This window comes from Felis catus, chromosome B3 (genome assembly GCF_018350175.1).
Source record: "Felis catus isolate Fca126 chromosome B3, F.catus_Fca126_mat1.0, whole genome shotgun sequence".
NCBI lineage: Eukaryota > Metazoa > Chordata > Mammalia > Carnivora > Felidae > Felis > Felis catus.
In genome coordinates this window covers 61,950,544-61,969,135 of record NC_058373.1, presented here as the reverse complement: position 1 = coordinate 61,969,135, position 18,592 = coordinate 61,950,544, and the positions used below count along the sequence as shown (strand labels likewise).

Genomic DNA, 18,592 nt, shown 5'->3' with positions numbered 1-18,592 from the left:
AGCCTGGAGCCTGCTTCAGATTCTGTGTCTCTCTCTCTCTCTGCCCCTCCCCCGCTCATGCTCTGTTTCTATCAAAAATAAATAAATGTTTAAAAAAATAATAAAATTAAAAATAAAAATGAGTCTACCATGTTAAAAGCTATACACTTAATGTGCCTTGTAAATAGTTTCTAACTACAATTGAGGCAATAAGGTGCAGCCATAGCCACAAAGGTATCCCAAGGTAGAATACCCGCATGTCTCCTTATTCCTTACAACGCTTAAACCAGAACAACATCAGACTCCCACATCCACCCTATCCTGTGTCCTTTAAATTGAATGGAACCCATGATTATGGACACCCCAAATCAGACAGATCATATCAATTTTTTTTTTAAAGAAAATTTTAAGTTTATTTACTTATTTTGAGAGAGAGCAAGTGCAAGCAGGGGAGGGACAGAGAGAGGGAGAGAGAGAATCAGAAGTAGGCTCCATGCGCTGTCAGTGTGGAGCCCAATGTGGGGCTCAATCTCACGAACCACAAGATCATGACCTGAGCTGAAATCAAGAATCCGCTGCTTAACTGACTGAGCCACACAGGTGCCCCTCAATAATTCCTGATATACAATCTCCATAAAATCCTCTTTACCATGAAACTTCATTATCATTATGTCACTTTAGGGACAGAACACACAGTTACCTAATTTCCCCATTTTTACTTGCAAACACTATAATAAACCCTACCTGTTCTTTCTTTTTCTTTAAATGTTTATTTTTGAGAGAGAGAGAGAGAGAGAAAGCGAGCACAAGCAGGGGAGGGGCTGAGAGAGAAAGAGGGAGACACAGAATCCAAAGTAGGCTCCAGGCTCTGAGCCGTCAGAACACAGCCCGATGCAGGGCTCAAACCCACAAACCTTGAGAACATGACTGAGCCACTTGGCACCTCTACCCATTCTTTCTTATATCCCAATAACTTTCCACAATTAAAACCTGTTTAATAAATCTTGTTCACATCTTAACCAACTTAATACAACATACTTCCCTATTGATCACTTCCGACGTCGATCTTACTATTTTTCTTACTATCTAAACTCAGACTAAAGATCTGACTTTGGAGTAATGAGAAAATGCATTATTTATGCATATATTGGGAGGGGGTATGACAATGTCATAAATTATAGGGTATGTGCCCTGATGATATGATTTGCCAAAATCTACGTTAAACCAGCAAGGTAGATATTTTCTACTATGGCAGTTTGAGCAGGAGCATCAATCCATGTGCCTAAACCAACAAATCATTCAAACTGGACTTTGGCTTTCTCACTTATAAAACAAAAGGATGTAATATGCTCTCTTATTGCTCCCATCAGTTACTTTCAAATGGAACAATGCAATGTATGCATTCCAAAGCATTTTGGAAAAAAATGCAAGAAACTAAAAATTCTTATAAACAATTTAAACAAGTAAGGCAGAAAAAGAAAAGTCACAAAGTTTAAAGAGCAAAAGAAATTTTTGCTGGATTGATTTTTACCTTAAATTTAGGAACAAATCTTGTAAACTCCTGGTGCCAATTGTTAAGTGTAGAAGCAGGTGAAATTATTAAGAAAGGTCCCCAGATGTTCTCTCTCTGAAAGAGAAAAAATGGGTCAGCTAACTGCAGAAAAACTGAAGATATTTAGTTCAAAATTATAATTAACAAGAGCAGTTTAAGAATCCATAATACTTTATAACAAGAGAAATGGTGTCTAGATCCCACATTTGCATATTCAGTAGTAAAGCCTATGTTAATAACAACACATGGAAGGAATCTGCTCAGAAAAACACTTGGGAAAAAATACCAAGCAATTACTCCCAACTCCCACCACTTAAAGGTCCTAATTTATATCACTGACAAAGCACTTACTACATCCTGACTTGTATGTGCTACTTTCCCCTATACTAGATAACAATTTTACTAGTATTGGAGTTTTTGCTTTTCTCAAAATGTTTCTACACTTATTTTCACTTAATCCTCATAGAATTCCTCTAAGTAGGTATTATCCCCAAGTTGCAGAAGTAGAAACTAAACCTCAGAAAATTAAAGTGAAGTCAAAGCAAAAAAGATGAGGTGAATGCTCAAGTTTACATTCTCAGTAAACAGAGTTAAGATGTGAACTTGGGTCTTCTGGTCTAACTACCATTCCTTTGCCATTATTCTAATGATTGTGGACAGGGGGTGAGGGGCATTATTTCCAACCACACACTCTCAGAAACTGTTCCAGTGTTGAAAACCTAAATGTTTCACCACACTATGTCACCTTGTAATGACCTTGAAGGCAAGGAGTAAGTCCTATAGTCCTGGTATGCTACAGAGCATGACATAATGCTTGATAATGGCTGATTCGCACCCCAGAATCTAGAGTGGGGAAGACAAAGACTGCATCTACCCACCTCAGCCAGATGGGCCAGGAGGGCAATACTCTGTACTGTTTTGCCAAGACCCATTTCATCTGCAAGAATGCCATTAATGCCCTGGAAAAGAAAAATACACATAGTCAGTACCTCTTACATTCCATCACACAGGGGTTCAACATACTGTCCCAAAAAACTAACCAAACTATTAGACTTCTTTAAACAAAAATGACTAGAAATATCATTTTAGCACTATTACCCACTGCTTGTAATGATTCCTTTTGTCAACTCTACAGCTACAACTATGAATTATGATACCTGAGGTGATATCATGAGTTGAGTAACAGGCCAAAGCCAGTTTTCCAGCAAATATAATCCAGGCAAAAAAACACAATCAGGTTACCAAGACCACTTAAGGCAAACTATGTACACGATACAAATATTCTCAAACAAAATTTCAGGTTAAAAATATAGAAACATCTTTCTGACTCTTGTCAGAATCAATGAAACTTTTTAAAAGGGATGAAATTTAAAACATTATCTTGTGTTCATTTCGCAATACTCTGACCCAATGATATCAGAAAAACGCGTAACAAAACAGAGTGGGTATGACACAGTTCTAAACTTCACCTGCTCATACAGATTTGCCAACCAATTCATGCCTTTCAGCTGGTAGCCTTTTAATTTGCCATTAAAAATGGTAGGTTGTGGAATATCTTCACCAGCTCGGATAGATGGGTTTGCCAGGCTGTAACTCTCCCCAAACCCAGTACCAGACTTGTTTGCTGCCCGGAGGGCAGCTGCTCGACTTTCTTTTGCATCTTCATCAAATGACCTTGTCTGGAAAATAAAAACATATTAGAAGAAAAACATAAGAGGGAAAAATGGAATTCAAATCAAATTCATAATGACAATATATCAATTGTGTGGTAACTGGAACAAAATTTCTAATATAATATATTATGTATCTAGAACGATATATGAAACACTACTATTTTAACAATTATATTAGAAGTTCTCTTATAATGAACAGACTTAAGCCATACTACATGATTACTCACTTCATCAAGGAATTTGTTAAAAATCTGACATAAAATTTCTTTGGTTGGGGTTGGTGGGAAGAAGGTCAACTTTGTATCTATCCTGACCTAGACCCTGTTAAATAGGGTTCCTATGCAGTATATTCTTTACTTTCTTTACTTATTTTAATTCAATCTAACTGCCATATCCTTCTGATTTCATGAAATATCACTACATCATGAATAAGCAAGCTATTACTAAGGTTTGAAAGAAGGTCCTAACTTAGCAGTTTTCTTAAGGCAATGGTATAGCTCTCTTAACAAGCACCAGTATGGTCTTCTTCACTAAACAACCATGATGCATTTCACACTCTATTACCCATGATTACTCAAGAGGACAAAAAAATAGGTATACTATCCTCGCTTCAATCAACACACTCCTAAAGCTCACACAAGTGAATGCTTATTTTCCACCCTTCCTCAATTATTCCTATTGTTCTAAATGGAGACATAGCCCGCACCCAACACATAGTCACATACATATACACACATCTGCCAGTGTTTCTCACTGGAAATAGGAATAAACCGAAAGGAAAATCACCCAAATGAAAGGTTGTGGGGTATTTCCAGAGCACATCATAGGTTCTTTTCATTTGTAAGACTCACCCGAGCTTGATGAATATGGTAAGCATTTTCAGCATTCTTCAGGGCCTGGGCTTTGAAATGGTTACTATCTGAAAAGGAAAACTTATAGATTATCGCAAGTCATTAATTGATCTCCTTCAAAGATGCAATTCACATTGACACTGTCAATCCCTAACTCCCCCAACCTACTCATCCCTAAATTCACAGAGGGTGAGAGAACAGAAAGGCTCAAATTATATGACAAAGGTTAGGACTTAGAAGTGGCAATGAAGGCAGAGGGGTGCCATGTCTCCAGTAGCTAAAGCCAGCTCACAGAAACCACCTGAGCTCCAGGCTCCCAATCCTGGGTTTTTTGCACAAAGCAATGCCAAAGCAAAGCAAAGCATAACAATAGGGATTAAAAACTGTGATAGATTTCTGCTGGGTGAAACTATCCCCAAAGAAGAAATCAAGACATGTGTAACCCCTAAGACCCACGCAGGAACGGTCATTCTTTTTATTCTGAGCTCAACATGATCTTTATCACTATTCTCTGTGAAATTACCCTCAAACTTCACCCCAATTCATCCCTCCCCCTGTGGACACAAAAATACCAAAATTGAACAGTCTCTTTCTCATGCTTGACTTATATCACCAAGAATCTTGTTAAGAGAGACATGATTTTCTCTGCTGAGACATGTTCACTGAATTCTTCTGATTCAATAGCCTCCATTCCTACTAACAAATCAAAACATATAAAATATTCCCAAACTTATAAGATCATATAAACACACCCTTTCCTTTTCAAATTCTTTAATTAAAAAAAGTTATTTTGTATGTTGATTTTATTCATACTTTCCCTACTCCAGTGCAATAAATTCCCCTTTACTAATCATTGCTTACCGACCAAGACAAAACTTGCAAGAAACCTTAGGTATGAAAAAATAGAGGGTACCCACTTCCTCTACCTCCTGATGCAGGACTCACCATAATCCTCCTGTGTGATGTTAACTACCACTCCTCCACCAATGTCAATCTGTCTTTGGGTAGAACTGTCTTCCAGTTTCCTTAAGATTTCTTCCTGGATTCCATCATGACCCATGTCTCGTTTACGACTCATGAAATGGGCATACAACTCTGTCTGGGTGATTAGGAAGTTCAGTTTTCGTTGTTGCCTCTTGGCCTAAAGGGGCAAAAAGTTAAAAGTGAAAACAGAGTCAAATCATCAATCACATACAACAAGAGGTGATCAAAAGAATTCATAAAATCTATATATAGTTTGCATACAATTCTTTTATAGATTCTTTACCTTTAGAAAAGAATTGTTAACGCACAGTTTTATTATAACCAAGTCAGTGGTACTAAAAGCAAGGAACAGTCTTCACTTATATTTAATAACATATGTTTTGCTCTCATTTACAACATGAAATGTTTTCTCCATTAAGCTTCTGTTTCTAAAATGCTTATTTCTTTACTGTATCAATTTCCTAGAGTGGCGCAGAGATAACAACTAAACTCAACCAATGAGCTTTATTCCATAACGTAGGTGGTAGATACCTGTATATAGTTTTAGTATTGTAAAAAATGTAAACATGTCAAAAGATCTTCTTTATCACCGAAAGTGAAAATAAGTGACTAGGGGCTATAAATTATTCTGAAAGTCAACCAGAAGATATTTAAGAATAAGATGACTAAGGAAGAAAATACTCCCAAAAACAATGTATAGTTCATCTGTGATGACCTATAAAATATGAATACAGATCAAATGCACATGTCACTACTCTGCATTAACTATTTTGTAATAAAATTCATATGAAGTAGAGTTGATTTACCCTTGGTCCACCTCCCCAAATGAAAAACAAAAATGTAACAAGGAACTTAGCCAAGAAAGGAGACTAGTCCTAAGGTATGCTATATAAAACTATACTTTCTCTTTAAGGTTTTACAGTACTTGAGCCAGATTCAAATGAGAAGAAAATCTGAAAGAGAATTTGAGAGAAAATGGGAGTTATTTTTCATAATAAATACAGGTTTATTACAGCTAAAGTACTATCGAGAAAACCTTTCTAAATTAAAACAAAAAAGAGTAACACCTCCTTTACAACAGTCAACTACTACATGTTTAAATGAGCAAAGTAAATTAAAGGAACAATAAAGTTCCATCACAAATAGTTTTATTTCAAAGGTTCGGAGAAGGACATAAAACATAAACATGAATGAAACCCATCGGTTAATTATCAACCAAACTGAGAGAATGTTTCACAAACTCAGATCATACATACGTCTGGTCGCTTGCAAAACTCAAGACCTATGACTCTCAAATGCCTATAAATTCACATGGAAGTATTCCATATAGCACCAAATGTTTACTAACACACTAATATGTTTATCTTGCAAACAAAGATAAAAATTACCCACGAGACTTAAGAAACTTGGCAAAATCCATATTCACCCTCAAAGACAAGATAAAAGATAAAAGATCAAGAGCTCAGAAGAGGCCACAGCTCTGCTTTGACACGAGTACTTACTGCCTATACCTGAAAGAAAAGATCCTCCCATCCCTTGATTGCCTTCTTTCTTCAGACCTCAATTTTCCCTGCACACAACCAAACTGGTTTGCCAATGACAACACAATGACTTTGTCCTCCTACTTTCTCCTCTTGCTTCCCTGAACAATCTACTCACCTACATATTAACTAACATCAGGCTTAGAGGAATACTGGCTGAAAGTTAAAACAGTGAAGCATGTAGGAGTGGGGGGATGGGTCCCAAAACTGGACTAGTTTGTCTATTGTTCTTATCTGGCCCTAAATTTGGCAACCAGCCCTGCTCTTCCAACAAGGAAGAAACTGCAGCCAGCACCTGGAACCAAGCCAAGATAAGCTGTAAGCTGTTTTCTTTTGTTCATCCCTATCCTTTTTCTTTTCTTTTTTTTTTTTGGTCCACCAGAAATATAAAGAGGAATAAGGCTAAGAAAGAACAGAAAAACTTGGCATACAAAGAGAGGTGAAGGCCGGAGATAGGGCCTTACTGAGGGATAAAAACAGAATCGCTTTAGTGGACTAAAATTACTATCCTCAAAATTATGTCTTAAAATGTTTTTTTCCAATGATTTCATTACCTTACAATTTATGTAGTATACACCAATCTCTTGATATGGCTGAGCAATCAGGGTTTTCAAAATTTTATACTACTGCCCTACCTCCCGCATTTCCTCATCCAACTTGCGCTGCTCCAAGGCTTCCTTCTCTGCACGCTTCCGGTGTTCCTTCTCCACCTTCTCGTATTTCTTCCAGTACAGAAGCATCTCCTTGGTGAGGCGGCGGGCACGAGGCAAGGTCTCCTTACAGTTCTTTTGGGCCTGCAAGGCAGCTCGACGCACCTCCTTCATGCACTGGTGGGCGAGCTGCAGATGACAACAGCATTCTCACAAAGGAGAAGGACCCAACACCACGGCCAGTCTTCCCTTAGCTCTAAACCACAGCATTCCTCAGTCAGTTCAGTGCACACAGTCTTTCTACGACCACATCTCCTTTTGCCACAATGTGGTTAATGTCCCTGCACAGTACTAAGATCCAGACACAGACCCTGAGGTAATACATGGAATGAAAAATTTATACACATACTGGCACCTTAGATGGAAAGAAAAAAAAAAAGTATAATGACCAGAGATGTGCTGGGAAGCTACAAAGTATTATCATACACGTTAATAATAGTAGCAATTAATGCTTATTATATGCTAGGCACCACTCTAAGCCTAACATCATTAAACTAATTTATTTCTTCACATAAACTCTACAAAGTTGGTAGTACAGACATCCTCATTTTACAGATGAGGAAACTGAGGATGAGTGATTAGATTAGCCCAGGAAAACAGAACCAATAACATTACCTCATTTGATCTCACAGATCTCAAAGGAAGTTGTGTTACTTCCCTCTAAAGGAAGGTATTAATATTACTAACCATCATTCCTTAGATAAAGAGACTGAGCACATGAACTGCCGAAGGAATTAAGAGCAGGCTATGGTCTCATTCAAAAAGGTTCAAATACCAGAAATGTGAGGAAGAGCAATTTTATTTATAAAATAGAGAACATTCAGAAATTCTCTTAGGTACTACTACAGTACCTAAGGTATTCTACCAGGTCACAAGAGACAAGAGCAGCAAATGTAGACATATTCCAACATAACAAAAAACGGGAAATATAAAACTACAATTTACCTTTCGGCTATTGGTGAGAAACAGGTTACGAGCTGAAGCTTTCTGCTTGTTGGCCTAAAATATTTAAAAACAATTATATCATTTAGGAGTCCTTTTGAAATAAGATTGTGTAGACTGACACTGTCTTTTATTCAACTCCTGAAGGGTTAAAAAATAAAGTCATCCAAATGCACCAACTGAGAACCACACACAAAGCTACTAAAGCAGCATTAGGAAGAATAAGCTAGTGCTGTGGCTGCCTTAAACAGAGTCTTCTGTATACTTTAGAAAGAATTTAAGTTATATTTCAGGCCTGAAGTGGAAAATGTAACAACATGCCCTAAACCCTAGCACCACACTAATACACACCGCTTTGCAAAGCCCATCTGCAAAGAAGCTGAGATAGCAGACAATGACATACAGGAATTGTTACAACGGTAAACTAGCCTTCCAGTTTGTGTTTCTATCCTCCAACCAGAACAAATCTGCTGCCACTATTAATTTCTGCCAACACTTAAGCTTCACTAAGCTTCATCTTCTCTAACAAAAAATTCTAAGGCAGACCTAACACAAGATGACTCAGCACCCAACAAACCAGTCATGAGCTGATTCTGTTTTCCAATTCAGTTAAAACAAAAGAACCTCAATAAAAAAACCTGATTTCCCATGATGATCCAGTTGACATGGGAGAAGACATAGCACAGGCATACGTGAGTGACTAAATCTGAAGAAACAGTGGGTACGAAGTTAGACGGCTTAAAAGCCATTTCTATAAAATTTGCACCTCAGATGATCTGCTTACAGGAATTTTTACACCCTTTATCAAAACTTTCTCCTACTAATGCTTAAGCAGCTATTGCTACTCAAAAGACAAGAATCTTGGGGCGCATGGGTGGCTCAGTCGGTTAAGCAGCCAACTTTGGCTTAGGTCATGATCTCATGGTCCGTGAGTTCAAGCCCTGCGTCAGGCTCTGTGCTGACAGCCTGGAGCCTGCTTCAGATTCTGTGTCTCTGTTTCTCTCTCTCCTCCTCTGCTCACAATGTTTCTCTCTGTCTCTCAAAAAACGAATTAAAACGTTAAAAAATTAAAAAAAAAAAAAGACAAGAATCTCAAATATTCCTATGGAATTCTTGATCATAAGAAGGGCATCATGTTTTAAAAATTATTTTTATTTGGGGCGCCTGGGTGGCTCAGTCGGTTGAGCGTCCGACTTCAGCTCAGGTCATGATCTCACAGTTAGTAAGTTTGAGCCCCACGTAGGGCTCTGTGCTGACAGCTTGGAGCCTGGAGCCTGCTTCTGATTCTGTGTCTCCCTCTCTCTGTCCCTCTCCCCCTCGTGCTCTCTTTCTTTCAAAACTAAATAAACATTTAAAAAAATTAAAAATTATTTTTATTTTTTTAAGTAATCTCTACACCCAATGTAGGGCTTGAACTCAAGACCCTGAGATTAAGAGTTGCATGCTGTACCCACTGAGCCAACCAGGCACCCTAGATGGGCATCATTTTGAAGTCTATTCACCAGGTACAAAGAGGATTTCCCTAAAACTTCTCTCATCAAGAGTGTTCTTCTCTCCAAAAATACATATTAATTGGCATGGGGGGGGGGGCGGGGATGGTAATTGTTAAGAAGCACAAACATACCAAGGGATCGAAGCTAATACCATCAAATTGGAACAATGGGTCATGTGCCTCCCAATGTGACATACCAAGAAGGATATATCACTCCTTTGGTAATCCTGCTCAAAATGAATAACCCAAATCTAATCATGAAGAATGATAACTCAAATTCAGAAACACTGGACAAAATAATAGCCCTGTATTCTTCAAAAATAAAAATGTTATGAAAAATGAAGGCTGAGAAACTATGTCAGATTTAAAGGAGATTAAAGAGATGTGACAACTAAATGAAACATGTTCTAGATTCATGTTCCAATTCTAGATTGGATCCTGGATTCAATCAGGAAAAAAAAAAGCCCCAACCTTTATAGACAACTGATGAAATCTAAATATGGTCTGTGGATCAGATAATAATCTTTATAACTGTACTGTGGTTCTGTATGACAGAATGTCTTTTTTCTTAGGAAACACACATTGAATTACAAGGAAGTTCAGTACAAAGTGTCAAACTAACCCTCAAAATGGGTGAGAAAAAAGTATGCATTTATGTAACAAAAGCAAACAAAGCAAACATTGCTAAATATGAGTAAAGGATACATGGCAGTTCCTTGCATTACTCTTGCCATATCATTTTAAAACATTTTGTTTTGAAACAATTTTAGACTTACAGAAAAGTAGCAAAAAATAATACAGAGTTCCCTTATATTGCTCCTGCTGCTTTTCCTCATTTGGCATCTTACATAACTAGAATACAATTATTTTAAATGTTTATTTATTTATTTTGAGAGAAAGAGAGCATGAGCAGGGGAGGGGCAAAGGGGGAGACAAAGAATCCCAAGCAGGCTCCCCACTGTCAGCAAGGAGCTCCACAGGAATTACAGGATCATGACCTAAGCCAAACAAGAGTTGGATGCTTAACTGAATGAGCCACTACTCAGGTGCCCCACAGAATACAATCACAGTAAAACCCAGGATTGAGAGTAACTTGCTCTACGAGTGTGCCACAAAATGAGCAAACGTTTCTAATAATTTTAACTTGATAAATGAGTGATGTCTTGCAATACAAGTAGTGTGAGATGTCGAACATCACATGATCATAAGTGAGCCAATGGATCTTCTCTCTCTCGCTCTTTGTGGGATTGTGGGTGATTGTCTCCCATACTCGGATTCTCAGGCCACAGTGTTTGACAGAAATCATCAATTTTTTAGAATGCTGGAAGGTGCTCACACCTGGCACTAGTTTCTTTGTCACTTCAAAGCACCTATGGACAGTCCTTTGCTTTTCCAAACAAGAGTACGCTTAGGAATGCTTTGCTTCATTTTAGGTCAGGCTGCCTACAGATATAGACCCTTTCCTATGCTGCCTAATTGCCAGTTACATTAAATACAGTATATGAGTTTATTATTATTGTACTATAGTCAACATCCATGCAAGCATATACAATGGCCCCAATGCAGAAAAAGATTCCATTGAGCCAAGAGACAGCAGTGATTCTATTAGTGATAGTGAAAGTCATCCTACACAATAACCTTGTCTCTTGTCTCCCTGAAACCAGCCACAAAGGCTTTCAAAGGCAAGTGCAGGTTAATTTATTTTTCTTTATATTTTGTATTTTCTTTATTATTTTGTATTATATTACAGCATTGTAGTTAATTTTATACGAATATTTTTGGGTTATGGAACGAATCATCTGAGTTTCCGTTATTTCTGTGCTCGCTTCAGCAGCACATATACCATTATTTCGTATGGGGCAATTCACTTTGACATACAAGTGCTATGGATTACAAGCATGTTTCCAGAACAAATCATGCTCGCAAACCAAGGTTTGACTATATTAAGAAAGGAAAATAACACTGGTAAAATATTAAACTACAAGTCTTATCTGAACGTCAACAATTTTTCCACTAAAATCCTTTTCCCGTTCCAGGATCCTGTAACAGGATCCCACAATGTATTTAGTTGCTTTTCTCCTCAGTTCTCCTCCTGCATATGTAACATTCTTCAATCTTTGTCTCATGTCCTTGACACTTTTGAAAGGCACTAAACAGTTATTTTGTAAAATTTCCCCAAAGTTTGTGATTTTCTGATGTTTTCTCATGATTGGAATGACATTACACATTTTGGCAAGAATACCCCAGAAACGACGTGTTCTTCTCAGGGCATCAAATTAAGTTCACAATATCAAAATTTCTATTACTAGTGTTACTTAGATCTTTTGGTTAAAGTAGATTCTACCACCTTACCATGGTAGTAACTACCCATGATTATCACTATCTTTCTTTTTGTGCTGAGATGTATATGCTGGGGAGATGCTTTCATTATGTGCAAGCTCTGGTTCTCCTGTATCTTTCATCCTCTGATTTTAGCCTTCATCAATGGATCCAGTCTGCAACAATTATTACCATGGTATTTGTGTTAATGATGATTCTCTACTTCCTTCTGTCCTATTAACTGGAATTCTACTGCAAGGAAGAGTTGTTCCTTCTACCTTATCTGTTTTCTTATTTAATTATTTATAACAGTATGGACTCACTGATATTTCTTTTATTCTATGTGTTAAAATTCAGTATTATTATTATCAATTTCATTGCTCAATTATTCTAACTTTGGTGATGAAGAGACCCTTCAGATTGGCTCTTGTGTTCTTCTGACAATCCCGCACTTCCATCTTTCTTCAAGTACCTCCTTAACTTTATAGAGAATAAAAAGTATTGAGAAATCAAGATCTGGGAACTAGATAACTTAATTGTTACTGGGATATCACTGCGTCTAGGCACTCTCTGCAAAGAGCTAGCTAGAAATTAAGTATATATGCATACTAACCTATGCACACACACACAACTATATTTCTGTACACATCTATCTGTGTGTGTGTGTGTGTGTACTGAGAGCTCTGGCTCCAGTCATATTTCAAAGGCTTCACTTTAAATGTTTCCAACAGCGAGAAACTGGCTGTCATCTACAACATATTTACTTATTTGTTCAATTCTAGTACACATACAGAGTAGTTTCAAAATTCTAACCCATTCTTTTGTAAGAAATACTTACTATGTCAATCATAGCATTTACGTACAGTTCTTTTGGTCTCTAGCCTTACATATCAAGTCAAAATACTGATTTCCTCAGTTACTTCAGGGAGTCCTTTTCTTCCCCAATCCCTGCAACTTGATTATATATTGCTCATTTCTGATACAGTTAACATTTGTTCTTGACTTTTTTTTAATTTTATTTATTTTCAGAGACACCATGTGTGTGCACGAGTGGGGGAGGGGCAGAGAGAACTGGGAAAGAGAATATCCAAAGCAGGCTCCACAGTATCAGCACAGAGCCTGGACACTAGGCTCAAAGTCACGAACCATGAAACCAGAACCTGAGCCAAAACCAAGAGTTGGACCCTCAACTGAGTGCGCTACCCAAGCACATCATTTGTTCCTGTTTTTATTCCACTTTGCCCACATATCCCCTCAACCTAATTCCCTTCCCACACCCTGACTGGTTTCAATTGTTTTATTATCAGTGTATATGAGGAATATATGAAACATTACCATGACTTTCAAAGTCAGCCCTACATACAAAACGATGTACTCAAAGACTGCCCCTCATCCCTGCTAACCTGCTCCCATTCCTTCCTTTCTTTCTACATTTTTACCACCTGCCCGCTATAAGAAATCAACACTTTAATTTCAGGCTTATCCTTCTTGAATGTCTTTTGCATGAATGAGAATTTGTGTATTTTCTTATATTCCTGTTTTGCTTATATGAGAGGTAAATACTATAGATGCCTGTTTTTGTTTTGCTTTTCTCACTTAACACTACGTCTTTATCCCATGTCACTTCAGAAAGGTCTTCCTCATTATTTCTTTTTAACAGCAGCATAACAATCCACTGTGTATATCTACCAGAGTTCAATTCAAGCCCCATGTATAGGCATTAAAGTTGTTTATTTTGCAATTAAAAATAATGCTGTAATGAGTAACTTTGTTTACATTGTATAGTTGCAGGTTTAGCCTCAGGATAATTCCTAGAAGTGGAAGTGCTGGTTTGAAAGGTAACTGCATATGGAGATTATTAGGTATTGCCAATTTACCCTCCAGAATAATGCTCTCTGATTTGCACTTCCAGCAGCAATGTATAAAAGTGTCTGTTTCCCCATAGCCTTCTTAAGAGAATGTGTTATCATATTTTCCAATTTTTGCCATTGTGATAAGTGAAAAATGGAATCTAGGTTGTTATTTTAGACTACTCTAATTATGAGACTTTGAACCTTTTTAATATTTAAGAGCCATTTTTGTATCTTTCTTTGTGAGTTGTCTATTCCCGTCATTTTACTTGCCTACTGAATTTGTGGTTCTTTGGCTCTCAATTTTCAAAAGTTCTTTATATACTAGAGATACGAGCCCTTTGTGACAATGTAAATAATCTTTCCCACTTTGTCAGCTGTCTTTTGTCATGAAAAAATTTATTTGTATTTAGTCAAATTTACAAATGTTTTCTTTCATTGCCTCTGGATGTTGAGTCATACTTTTGCTGAGCCAAGGTTAAATAGGAATGTAATCCTTTTCCTCTAGTATTTGTATGATTTCATTTTTTATACTAAGAACCTTAATATGTTCAGAGTATATGTGTGAGAAACAGATCTACTTTTATCTTTTTCCAAATGGCTACCTAGTTGTTCCAGCACCATTTTTTAAAAAGTCTATTAGTCTAGGGGCACCTGGGTGGCTCAGTCAGTTAAGCGTCTGACTCTTGATTTTGCGCTCAGGTCATGATCTCATGGTTCATGAGACAGAGCCCCATGTCAGGCTTGGTGCTAACAGTGTGGAGCCTGCTTGAGATTCTCTCTCTCTCTCTCTCTCTCTCTCTCTCTCTCTCTCTCTCTCTCTCCCTCTCTCTCTCTCTCTCTCTCTCACACACACACACACACACACACACACACACACACAGTGTGGAGCCTGCTTGAGGTTCTTTCTCTCTCTCTCTCTCTCTCTCTCTCTGCCCACCCTTGCTCACATGCTCACTCTCTCTCAAAATACATAAATTAGAAAAAAAATTTTTTAAGTCTACCATTCCACTGATCTATTTGCCTATGCATGTGGCAGTACTACACTGTTGAATTATAGAGGTTTTACGGTATATTTTAATGATTGATGTGTCTTTTTCAGTGTTCTCTGGCAATTCTTGCATATTGATTCTTTTCCTTGAGTTTAGTATCAGTTTTTCTAAATTCAGAAAATACCCTATTCATATTTCTATTAAGGCTATGCTCAATTAATAAGGCAACTAATTAAGTAAAATGCAAACTGAGTCGAGGGTATATGGACATTCCTTGTACGATTCCTGAAACTTTCAAGTTTGAAATTATATCAAAATAAAATATTACCAAAACCAAATTAAAATAGCAAAAAGAATGCCTAAACATCTTTCTCTTGAATCATTCACATTTTTTCTAACGTCTGTGATTCTTCAGTAACATTCAAATATTTATAAATTCTCTAAGAAACATAACTCCACCATTTCATTTTAATTTCCTCTACTATCACCGATCAATTTGTTGTTCAATCTCTACTGCTATGAGTAAGAAAACTGCTTTCCTTTCTCAGAGAGGTTTCGCTCCATTTTTTGGACAATAAACACCACAGAGCAACTAACTGTCTTGTGGATTCTGATCAAAATCTGGAAAAAAACAGTCAACTAATAAGAGTACTATTCAGCATTATCTTAATTCCATCAGATTAGTTTCCTTTCTGAACACTGTAAAGGTATCCAGCTCCAACAGCTCCTCTTTAGAGGGCAGGGAGACAAAACTTGCCATCTATGCTGGAGGCACTCACGTACCTTTGGTAGTTCCTTTTTCACAATGCTGAGCCATACTTTTCTACGACGAGCATTAAGCTGCTCGATGGATAAGTGCTTCTTCTTGGTGCCAGGAGGAGGTGCATCATGAGAGAACTTGGCAAAGACTTTGGTCTGGTGGTGGTGGCAACGAGGAGATTCTTCAGAGGAAAGTTCTTCATCCCTTCGCCTTTTTTTCTTCACTTTTTTCAACTTGGCTGCAAAGGAAACAGACTCTGAGAATGTCGCATTTCTGCCCTTCCACAGAAGACAGCCACAAACAACCTCATCCCTTTAAAAAAATTCAAGGTTCCTTCCTCATTCCAAGTGAGGCTGGCAATGTTTACCTCTTTATGTATTCGGGCCTATGACTATTCCAAGAGAAAGATCTCACTACCTTGGAAGAATACTGGATACTCCCTATGTTTACATGAAAGAGAAACACAAAATAAAACCTAAACACTGAATTTCTGTTGAACCCAACAATAGGAAGGGAGACTTATAAAGTACCACGGACTCAAGTAATGGCCAAAAGGAAGGAAACATTTCTACTTGGTGGCAATGTAAAGTGATTGAAGAAAAAACTAAAGAAAGAAAAAATGTGCTAACTGATAGGACATCATGGCCTGTGAAGAGAAAATCACACATGGCACAAAAAACTAATTTGGGAGGTGGGGTGGGGTGGGGAGGGGAGGGTGCAGAGGATGAGAAAATACAAAGAGGGGCGCGTAAGTGGCTCAGTTGGCTAAGCGTTTGACTTTAGTTCAGGTCATGATCTCGCGGTCCATGGGCTCGAGCCCTGCATCAGGCTCTAAGCTCTCTGGAGCCTGCTTCAAATTCTGTGTCTCCCTCTCTCTCTGCCCCTCCCCTGCTTGTGGTCTGTCTCTCAAAAATAAATATACAAAATATTTTTTTTTAAATACAGAGATAAACTAGGAGGATGTGGGAGAAAGGGGAGAAGGCTTAAAAGAATTTCTGAGTAGAGTTCATACCTTTAGGTGAACAAAATCTGACTTGTACACAGAGTTTAAAACTTTCCCTTCCTACCTCCTTTCTGATTTCCAGCTGCTTAGAGCTCAGTAAGGGAGGAAAGCACATTTCCTGGCAAACAGGCAGATAAGCATTACACAAGATAGAGAGGTGATCTATTTTGAATTTCCACACACAACAATCATAACTTATTCCCAACACTTCAGGTTGCTCTTCATACTTCCCTGTGCCTAACCAACTTCTTCCTCTCCCAGAACATTTTCAACATTTGGAAAAGAAGAAAGAAGGAATAAACTAACTGACTTAAACCTTTGGCTAGGAATCTGTAGTTTTATGTCTTTATAATTCTAGAAAAGATCATAAACCAAATACGAAATAAGGTTAATAATAGGACTTAGATAGGGAAGCCTAGGGTTTTTCAGATACAGCAAGTCTCTACTACATGCATTATGTTCAAAGTCCAAATGTACCAACAGGCTACACACAACCCTGAAACTAAAGAGTAAATGTGGAAGGCAGGTCAATATGCTCACCTTTAAGTTTCTTTTCCTCCTTGAATTTCTTTTTTTTGGGTCCAAGTAGGTGCCGTTGTTGCTCATAGAAAGGGTCGTACGTGGACAGGAGGCCTGCACTGTAGTACTGGTACTGCTGCAACTGAAGCAAAAGCAAAGACAGTGGTGAGGCTTAGAAGGGCTGGTCTGTGTTCGAAGCCTGCCTTCAAATCACCTTTACTACAAAAAGTTGAGCCAGAGAAAAACCAAAGCTCCTAAAACATGGTCTTCTTCCCACAAAAAGACTCACAGAGATTTAGTACTTCAAAGTGAATTATTTCCTTACTTCAAAACAAAATGGGTTCATCAGCTATGTGCATGGCAAGTTGCTGAAAGTAACTTAAGAAAGGAAAACGCTTCATGCTTCTCAATTTCCACCAGAATATTTATTTGGTCCTGACACATATTTGAGAGATGCAATTAACTGCAGAAAGAGCTCCTCATGGTATTCATCAACAAGAAATAAACTGTATTTCTATTACCAACAGGTCCTAAGATTTACTAAGGTTCTGATAGCTGTTATTCTGGCTTTTAGTCTTCTATCTGGTTCAGAGAATTCCCAACCATCCCAGTTCTTTCAAGTCTTTTCACTCTTTATCTCCCACTAAGAGAGCCTGCCAATATTATGGATAATGCCTATGTTGCCAGAATTCTAACACATGAATAATCAAATTTTTTTCCTCTCCAGAGACAGATTCTTTCAAACACTGCATTTCAATTGACCCGCTAGGCTTACATTCATTTTGTCTTACCTATTACCAATGGATAAATATGAATATAAATTAAAATTAAGCAGTCCACTACTGAATCTCTTTCCTAGATTACAGCCATTCTAAGAACTGAAACTAGGACAGAAAAGTGACATGGATAACTATCACAAGGTCCTCTGTCAATGGTCAAAATTGAATGAGCATTCATTGAACTGCACAGTTAAGGCTAATGGGGGGTGGGAGGGAGGGGGGGGTGGGTGATGGGTATTGAAGAGGGCATCTTTTGCGATGAGCACCGGGTGTTGTATGGAAACCAATTTGACAATAAATTTCATATATTTAAAAAAAAAAAACAAAAAAAAATGGGGCGCCTGGGTGGCTCAGTCAGTTAAGTGGCCGACTTCGGCTCAGGTCATGATCTCGCGGTCTGTGAGTTCAAGCCCTGTGTCAGGCTCTGTGCTGACAGCTCAGAGCCTGGAGCCTGTTTCGGATTCTGTGTCTCCCTCTCTCTGACCCTCCCCCATTCATGCTCTGTCTCTGTCTCAAAAATAAACGTTAAAAAAAAAAATTAAAAAAAAAAAAAAGAACTACATAGTTAATAAAATCTATAAAGTTTCCCATATGTATGTTTTACTTCAATTAAAAAAAGACCAAGTAGGGGTGCCTGGTGGCTCAG

The 18,592-nt window shown here is 37.8% G+C and overlaps 1 protein-coding gene across 1 annotated transcript in view; it reads right to left on the bottom strand.

Annotated features, from left to right (window-relative positions):
- The window catches only part of INO80 (INO80 complex ATPase subunit), a 137,121-nt gene that overhangs the window by 83,275 nt on the left and 35,254 nt on the right, over positions 1-18,592 (bottom strand). The window contains 9 exon segments of the mRNA XM_023255482.2: positions 1,511-1,606; positions 2,410-2,490; positions 3,001-3,210; positions 4,056-4,123; positions 5,001-5,196; positions 7,216-7,419; positions 8,236-8,289; positions 15,669-15,883; positions 17,189-17,309. Of these exon segments, the coding sequence (XP_023111250.2) occupies positions 1,511-1,606; positions 2,410-2,490; positions 3,001-3,210; positions 4,056-4,123; positions 5,001-5,196; positions 7,216-7,419; positions 8,236-8,289; positions 15,669-15,883; positions 17,189-17,309 (1,245 nt within the window).